Source organism: Polyodon spathula, unplaced genomic scaffold (genome assembly GCF_017654505.1).
Source record: "Polyodon spathula isolate WHYD16114869_AA unplaced genomic scaffold, ASM1765450v1 scaffolds_764, whole genome shotgun sequence".
Lineage (NCBI taxonomy): Eukaryota > Metazoa > Chordata > Actinopteri > Acipenseriformes > Polyodontidae > Polyodon > Polyodon spathula.
Genome location: NW_024472252.1, coordinates 43071 through 52173, shown reverse-complemented (window position 1 = coordinate 52173; position 9103 = coordinate 43071). Strand labels below are relative to the sequence as shown.

At 45.0% G+C, this 9103-nt stretch overlaps 1 protein-coding gene across 6 annotated transcripts in view; it reads right to left on the bottom strand.

Moving 5' to 3' along the window:
• Window positions 1-425: 425 nt before the first annotated feature.
• The window catches only part of LOC121308663 (septin-4), a 38478-nt gene continuing 29800 nt past the window's right edge, over window positions 426-9103 (bottom strand). For 5 of the 6 annotated variants that reach the window (XM_041241200.1, XM_041241197.1, XM_041241198.1 and 2 more), the window contains 10 exons: window positions 7896-7992; window positions 7492-7578; window positions 7289-7412; window positions 6787-6921; window positions 6121-6238; window positions 5563-5664; window positions 4571-4667; window positions 4108-4270; window positions 3210-3309; window positions 426-828 (listed from right to left, as the gene is read on the bottom strand). In XM_041241200.1, the coding sequence (XP_041097134.1) occupies window positions 760-828; window positions 3210-3309; window positions 4108-4270; window positions 4571-4667; window positions 5563-5664; window positions 6121-6238; window positions 6787-6921; window positions 7289-7412; window positions 7492-7578; window positions 7896-7992 (1092 nt within the window). In that variant the 3' untranslated portion in view covers window positions 426-759. Of the gene's footprint in view, window positions 829-3209; window positions 3310-4107; window positions 4271-4570; window positions 4668-5562; window positions 5665-6120; window positions 6239-6786; window positions 6922-7288; window positions 7413-7491; window positions 7579-7895; window positions 7993-8736; window positions 9046-9103 lie in introns of all 6 variants that reach the window. The other variant, XM_041241196.1, reaches the window with a different exon arrangement.

Below are 9103 nucleotides of genomic sequence, written 5' to 3'. Positions count from 1 at the left end.
CTGCAGACCAGAGCAGCCAGCCTCTTACACACTGCAGAGCAGAGCAGCCAGCCTCTTACACACTGCCAGAGCAGCCTCTTACACACTGCAGAGCAGAGCAGCCAGCCTCTTACACACTGCAGACCAGAGCAGCCAACTTCTTACACACGTTAGACCAATGACCAGGAAGTTAAGAGCAATTCAAAAAATATATTGTGCTGATGTTTAAGCAGCTGCACTAAGACACAGCTTCAGCATGTGTGTACTCACTAAACATATGCTGAATTCAAACAGAACATCGCTTTATTTGCATCTTGACTGGACTTTGCTCTTGTATCTTTTCCAACCGTTTTAAGAGCGTCTGACAAAAATTAAAAGTAGGGCTGGAAATGAGACTCCTGTTGCACAGCAGTTTCACCCATTCCAGGTTTTAATACAAGCTCGGGTGTGTCTTCTTATTAAACTCATAGGAAAACTAGGAATAGATCAAACTGCTATGCAATGAGTCTTATTTCCATCCCCGAAGAGAGCCACACTGGAGAGATCAGTGAGCCACACATGACTCGAGTGTCATCAGTTAGCCCTGCAGTCGTTTCCTTTCGAGTTTACTGTGGCCTTGCTGAGAATGAGAATTCGAGAGGATCACTGTTTGTTTATTTGTTTGTTCTCTTTTAAGGTGCATTGGGAGTAAATGCAGGGTCTGTTCAGGACCGGAGAGCGAGAGAAACACAGTGAATCCCTGAATGAGAGAGCGGGCTGGTTGGGGCGGGGCGCAAGGCGTTAATATCCATCCTTCTGCCCATGCATCTGTTCCTGGATCTTCTGTAACATTTCCTGCATCCGCCGCAGCTGAAAAACAAAGAAATACAAATGAGAAGCGCTCAGGGGAACTGGTAAGACATTAGTGCTGGGACAGATATGAGAAGAAACACTGGAAATGTAATCAGGGGGAAAAACGACCGTTGGTAGTCTTGTAGCTGTGAAAACCAATGTGTTAATGACACCTACAAAAAAAAACACAATTTACTGTACAGAAGAGTGCTTCTCTCCTTCCTCTAACAGGTTTGTAGATTTATAATATGGTACAGATTCTACTTTGGCTTTCCAAAGAATATCGTTTCCGTTTGATTCAAACACTAAAACGCTCATGTTTGTCCCATTCTTGTACTGTAGATTGCATGGGTTACTTTGACAGCTTTAGAAGGTACAAATGTAATGCTGTGACTTGTAGACGAGGAATATTGATCAGCTTGGGGTAAAACGTCTGGGAGTGTAGGGATTCGAGTCTGGTGGTCAAGGATACATATTCATAAAGCACAGCTCATTAATATTAATAGCCCTGGCACAGCTGCAGTAGATGCAAGAGCTGGCAACAGCCTGAATATTCATAATTTTGTAAACATTACTGAATGGTTGAGAACATAGTGCCTAAATATAATACAATACTGAAGATGTCTTAATCGCAGGTGGCTATTGAACTGTCATTGCTACTCATGTCTATGTGAACTATACTGCCTTTATCTGAAATCTGAACACAGTAGAGGGTAGGGTGTGGTATACTTTCCATAGTGAAAGCATAGCAAAGTGTGATGAAGCACAGTGAAGGCATGGTAAAGAATGAGGGATGGTAAAGCATATTTAAAAAACAGGGTCAGCTATAGTAAATGCACAGTATAAGCATGTATAAAAACATGGTAACACAGCAAAAATAGTGTGCTGGACTTTTCTGAGGGAGTGTGCAGGGTTATATTCTGAATGTCCTGATATTGTATTTGTTGTGCTGCTGCTGCTGGACTGGTTTCTACAACTTTATTTATTAAGGATGTCTTTCATACAACTTGACCTATAAACCCGCTGTTTAGGGGAGTTCATGCAAGAAATCACGTGACTGGGGCAAAATACATGCGGCTTAATTCTGCCCTTGGCATAGCAGTCGTGTGCATCAGTTGGCTTCGTAGTTTTGTGTTCCTGGGATGCTGTAATGGTTCAGCCAATCACAGTTTAAAGGAGTGCCAACCATTTTGCAATGCATTTAAACCTTGCCACTGCTACCCCTTTTCTTCAGTTGACAGACTTTTGCTTTTCTGCTCGTATGCTATGGCTTTTCAGTTCATGTGCTCCCAAGAAAACTGCAGCATTAACAGACAGGAGATTCTTTCTCTGGTCTCTAGGAGTGCATAGTGGTGTTGCTAGGGACTGACGCAAGGGGAATTTTAAAGTGTGTTTTCCCTGCAGTCAGTTTATTGATGTGTGCTAACAGTATGGAACGGTGTTTGTGGATCTTCCTGGAAACAAATGAATGCCCAATAGAAGCCATGCATGCAAAACATCCAACTGAAGCTAGCAGAGTGACTGAAAGACATTGCTGGAAATGACCCCAGGGGTGTGTTTGAGGGGAGGCTGTCTCTTTAAAGGGGAGCATTTGGCTGCAGCCATTGGTAGATTACTACAGTGGGAGGCAATATTAGTGCCTTTTTCTAATATAATCTGCTTATGCTTATTGTGTTTCTTCAGTTTAATTCAATAGTATTCTGATGGTTTCCTTGCATCTTTGTGCATCACTAATAACAGCATGATTCAATAGTGAAGGAATAAAATGTGTATGGATTTGAGTATCTGGAGACTTTGATGCTAAACTCCTTCATCCCACATTTTTACACATAATGGGGAGAGTGGAATAGAATGATGTCACCAAGTTTCCATGGTTACAGACAACACAATGAGCCGGTGCATTCTGGGAAAATTCTGAAGTTTACTGGTAAGGTTGGGCAAAAGAAATGCACAGCAATGCTCTTCACATCCTGCAAGAAAACCAAATGAAATAAAGCCATTTGCATGAGAAAAGCAGGTTGTGAGAATCTCTTCATTAGAGCGCTGTCGTTCTGGACCATTCCAGCCACGTGGGTGCCACTCCTCTCCAACTTTGGGTTTTACATGTTTGAATAATGAAGCAAGGAGATATTGCAATACAATCCATTAGGAATGAGGTAGGAGTTAGTGGTTTAGTTAGCAGTAGAACAAATTCTCCCAAAATGTCCATGCAAAAGATGGGTGCCATTCTTCCACTGAAACCTAAACCGGGATTCCATCCGTTACGGAAGCCAGGGTGCTTCTGGGTAATCCGGGTCAAGCCCTCCTCCCCCACCTAACACCCCAACACCAGGAACCTGTTTGAAAGAGCCCAGGCTGCCCTGTTAGTGAGTGACTCATGAGCCCGCGCTCTCCCGTACCTCCTCGTCCTTCTCCCGGATCAGTTTCTCCGTCTCGCTGTCCGACCCTGCTGGCCCCATAGGGATGGGGAAGTCTGTGCCGCTCTCTCTTGTCAGCTTGCTGCACACACAAAAGCACCAGCAGAGAATTACTCAATCAAGTGCTTGTTTGCGAGCTTGCCTGAAACCGTCTACGACTGAACAGACCTCTTCATTCTAGTCAAAAATCACGTGACAGATGGCCAGCTTGGCCGGTCCCACCGCCTCACCCTCTTTCTGTACTGCGGGTTGGGCCAGCAGAGTTGACAGGTCACACTGGCACATGATTTTGAAAGAGATGAGGAAGTCAGTTCAGTGCTTGGCAATTCTCCAGACAAACTCCAAGCAAGTTCAAAGTGAGCAGAGCTGTACAGAAAATAACTACTGGAGCATCAGAACCAAGAACCGCGCTCAATGACCGGAAACATCACAGAGACAGGGGAAGGTAGAACAAACGCATACAATAACATCTGCAGTGACGTGCTCTTTCACAGTAGCGGCTCTCAATACAGATGCTCTTTTTTCCACACCTGTCCAAGCTTAATCATTCGCATCTCCATGTTGTGCTTTATTACACCGAGCGAACGTTGTTCTCGTATTTTCAACCACTTTTTTAGTGGCCCCATTTGTATGAAAAAAGAAAAGTCAAATCTAGTATGATTGTGTATTTGTGCCTGTGGTTACTGCTTGGTTTAACAGAGTAAACATGTTAATGTGTGTAGCTGTTTGTTACTTTTTAGTGTACTTGTAAGAATGCAATTACAGCAGCATAATTGTAATTGAACACAACATTTGTATAACTGGAATTTCAGCAAACAATGCCACTGGAATTGTAAATGGAACTGCTTCCCCGGGCCTCCTTGAGAAGGAGGTGTCTTACTTCCTGTTCCTCTCCTTCACCACCATCCTGGTCATGCTCTGGATGCAGTGGGCTCTGTAGTTCTCGTAGTGGGTCTCCCGGGTCACGTCCTTCAGGTCCTGCATGTGCGTGCGGACCAGCATGTTCCTCAGCTTCACAAAGTCACAGTGAGCCGTGTTCTCAACTGCAAATCGACAAGCAACAAAGCCCTCAGCACGCCAGGACACGCTTCAAAGCTGCTGCTGCTGCCAGCACAGATTAAGAGTGGAAAACATGCTGACAAATTGGGTTTTTGGGCCTGCTTAAGTGAAAGACTTCAAAGTGTTATTGGGAGACACCCACTGTATTACCATACAGTAGATTTGAAAGTCTTTTTTTACGTTTGTATATCTGTGTCCTGTGTTTGTGTGGTGGCACATGGCTAAACACAAACACAGTCGCGCGCGCATGCAGCGCAGCTGGAAGTGTTGCAAGCTCAGGGTACCTTCCACAATGCCCCAGGGGTACAGCCGCCCTCGAACCCTCTTCCCTTTGGCTTCCACAACAGTGTTGCTGCCGATCACTGCAAAGGGGATGCTTTCCTGGAGGAAACACAAAGCAAAACGATGAAGATCAAGACCTGAAATGCAGTCTGAAATGGTGCAGTTTTTTTTTTTTAATATTCTGTGTTAATTACCTTGTGCGGGGGAAAGATGGGGTTCGTACCTCGCTAGCTTGCGGATCTTTTATTTCATTTCTCGTATACGCGCAATGCCTTTCTCCAGGTTCACCTCCAGAATGTTGAGGAGAACACACAGATCTATACACACTACTGACTGCTGAAGTCTCCAATGCAAATTCATGTCAAGAACGAATTTTTTAAAATGTATTATTCTAGTCCTTTCCCGAGTTGCTTTATGAACATCAAACTCACTGCCATTTCTGAACAGTGCACAGGCCAATCTCATCGCGTTTTCTAATGGAGGGCATCAATCTATATTCTGCTCAAACTCACCAGCAGGCTGTATTTAACTGTCTGGGGCTCCCGTTCCCCTTGTGTCTCCGGTCGGCTGATACTCTTGCTTTCCGAAGACTTCTTGATCCCTCCAATCTGGAGCGAGTCCAAAGCTATTGTCTCTATCTGCTTATACACTATCCATTCAATCCACTGCACTCTACTGCATGGTCTATTCCATCTGGTCTGATATGACTTTTTAAATATATTTGGCTTAATGGTTTTACAGCTTGCCAAAAATGACCAGGGTCTTGCAAATGAAACTTCAGAGCAGAGAATGATTTGGCTGTAGTGCCACACCAGACTTAGCATAGCAATCGTTAACTCCGGCAAAACATGATCAAATCCAAAAATCGCTGCATTTTTAAACTCCTTACTGTGAATCGCACTAAACAACTGAAAGCGTCACAAATAAAGGCTGTAAACGTTGTTGAAAGCCCTCGTTCTCGTCGTGTGGTTATCGCAACGGCAGCCGAACCCACCTTCAGTTCATGGTCTTGTTGTTTGAAATCTTCATCCTCGTCGGAGTCGCAGTCAGGGAACTGGTAGACTTTTATACAGTACTGGCCAATCTCTTCTCGAATCTGCAGGGAAAAGCAATGGAAACGGTGCTAACTGATTCACTGCCCTGCTGTCCGAGCTGGAGCCTCCTTCCAGTAGCAGACGCTTTCATTGTGCTGCTAGACTAGAGCTCTCTGTTTGTTTGGTGATGAGAAATGGCAGAATGTCGTCTTGCTTTTTAATAAGGTTCTCGGTGCACGCAGTATATTACTGTGTGTAGTAAGATGTGCATGCATGTTTTCAGCTGGATTTGAAGTCTGCCCTTTTTTTGTAGATTGCTACCTGTCTGATGCTGAATTAGAGAATTAGGAAAGCGATAGCTAATTCGCTCACTTATGGTGGTAGTCTAACAATCGTGTTGCCTCCAGGGCTCTGTGGCCAATTGACTGATCGCCTTGTGTGTCTGTATATCAGTACATCTAAGTAAGACTTTTTTTTTTACACAGGTATTCCTCCAGGTAGGTTGTGACCCCCCCCACCTTCATTTTCTTCCTCTTGACCTCAGCAGGGGTGAGTGTGTCTGCCTTGGCGAGGATGGGCACGATGTTCACCTTCTCATGCAGTGCCTTCATGAACTCCACGTCCAGCGGCCTCAATCTGAAACACAGCAATGCTTCATACATCTCTCAGTGATCGGTACAGTGCTGCCAACCACTGCAGCAGTTGGCTGAACAGATTGCTGCTAATGTGCATGTTCCTGATGTCTCCAGTAGATGGTGCAAGCGTATTACTTTTCCTTTTTTTTTTTTACACTATAATGATGCTAAATTTGCTACTGACTTAAATTTATTTAAAGTGAAGTATTATACAATATGAACGTGGTGAACTGACTGTGTAAGGTGCGTTTAGACTAACTTTAATCTTGAAAAAGGGCAAGACAAATTTTTTGTTTTAACAAAATTACCAAGAGTGCAAAGATGGGTGGGTAGGAGGGCAGATATGGGCTATGAATGAAAATAAATGTAAGCAAAGGATCATTAATTTAAAGATTTGTTACTGAATTTATCCAGTTTATTTTAGTATTTCTGAACTTTGCAATGGTTTTATAGTTCTGGATGAAAATGCCACTCGGCTCCATTAATAACGGATTATCAGGGGCGCCGCCGGGACTGTCTCTGGAGCCCGCGGGCGCTCGCTCCCCTTACCCGTGCCCGAAGGGGGAGATGAAGTACAGGCAGCAGTGCACTCGATTGTCTTGGATGTTCTTCCGGTTCAGCCCGCTCTCGTCCCGGAAGTACTGTTCAAACTGCTGGTCAACGTAGTCTGCCACAGACTTCCAGCTGAGCGAGACAGGAGAGCAAACAGCGTCCCTGTGCGTTACACAACTTCAGCAGTGACAGCGCCTAGTTAGTGGAGTGTAGAGGGGGAGCGACTGGCTGCCAGAAATCTTGAAGTTATTAAGGGTGTGCAGGGCTCTCATTCGGAAATGATATTTTCTTAGACTGATGGTTGTCACTTTAGAAAAAGTTTGTGATGAATAAATCTTAATAATTTAATACAGATAAGTCATTAATAGACTTCCAGTGAATACAACTTGAAATTGGGTGTGTGTGTTTATACATTTTATTAGAAGTTTGTCCACTTGTTTCTTTAGATTTTTACCTTACAATTGAAAGCGATGGGGACACTTTTTTATAAGGGACTTACCACTCTGTGTTGTTGACGGCGTCTCCGAAGCCAGGCGTGTCCACTATGGTGAGTCGGAGTTTGACCCCCTTCTCCTCAATGTCCACAGAGTGTTTGGTGATCTCCACAGTCTGCGTGATCCGTTCTGGACAGAAACAGGCAGGTCAGTATTGAGAAAGAGACAGAGAGAGGAGCGGGAGGAAGTCAGAGCCGCGGCAGCATACCTTCAGCATTGAGCAGCTTCCTGTCCTTGTACAGATCTGTCAGAAAGAGGCTGTTTACTAGAGTGGATTTCCCCAGACCAGATTCGCCTGGAAACAAACGGGAGGGATTTTAAACATTCATCTTCGAGAAATCATTGATCAGTCAACAGCTAGTCCAGTGAGACGAAAAAATGTAATCAATCTATAGTGGCCTCCAAAATTAACCTACATGTTGTTAAAGTCCTCAAAAGATCACAATGACCAAGGTATGATTGGCTGGTTTCTGAGATCCAGATTCTCTCTTACCAAAGGCAACGTTGGGTGGAAGGCTAGTACTCATCAGGGTCTGTAACCCAGCCACAAGTAAAAGGAATTAATTCTGCCCTGAACCAGTGTTTTCAATGCTACAGATTGATCCTTCCTACCTGCCACCATAAGTGTGAAGTCGAATCCTTTCTTGACTGACTTCCGGTGCACCTGGTTGGGTAGAGTAGCGAAGCCCACATACTCTTTCTCTTGGTCCTGTAGGGATAGAAAGAAGCAGCCAATATATAAAAGCATTCATCACGGAACAGGACGGTCGTCTGCTGAAGAACGCTCAGTTTCCAGAGGGATTCAAAGTAACTCGAATTAAGGATAGGGCTGATTTCAAAGAGATGTGAGCGTGGCATCATTTTGTCTGGACCAGTGAAGGAGTCCACGATCTCAAAAGTCTTAGATCGTAGATCTTAAAAAGGGATGTGACTAAAACCACAAGAAGAAACCACCTCACAGCTTGGGTTTGAACCAAATTCCAACCAGCATGCTACCTCCTTTACTGCAGCTCCTAATGGCATAAGACTTATGCATGTCTCAGCAACTCCACTACACCTCCTACCCCAGAGGAGATGGCAAAGCATCCAACTGGTTTTGTACATTAATCTGTAGATGAGACCTCAATAACTATGGAAGAGGATTCATCATCCAAATGAACGAAGTAGCACAAAAGGGATGGTAGAATACATCTACCCATCCTCCAGCTTCTCAAACAGCTGATCTATTATCTGGAAACCCAAGAGTCACAGCGATTGCAATGTGGCCACCATATCCTTTCAGAGGTCAACTTGAAGTTTCTATCTGCAAACCTCGCAGATGCATTGCAAATCTATTCGAAGCAGCCTGCAAACACTCTCACTGAGATTTAGGTGGCTTCACTTCCAGTCTCAGAAAGGCTAGACTACACCAGGTTGTATTATCTATCTAGTTCTATCTGCTACCCTACATTACCTCTGCTGAATCGTATGGGTCGTATCTCCCCCAGGGGCTCTTTGGCCGGGACAGACTGGGAGATTGAGGTGGGTTACCATCCTGCCCCACGCTCGGCAGCAGCAGCTTTTTGCTCTGCTCTGTTTCGGTCCCTGAGGGACACACGCTGCCTGTCGTGGGGGGCCGCAAGAAAGAGGGAATCCCCAGCCAGTCGGGGCTGGTGGTCCTCTCCTCTCCATATGACTGCTCCCGGTCGGCCGCGCTGGGCAATTCGTTCATGATCCGCTCTAGCTCGGAGTCCTCCGAGTCGTCCTTGAAGAAGCACGGTAGCTACCGAGAGAGACCGGGGATGAGCGAGGGGGTAGAGTAAAGGGGCGGGTGGGGAGAA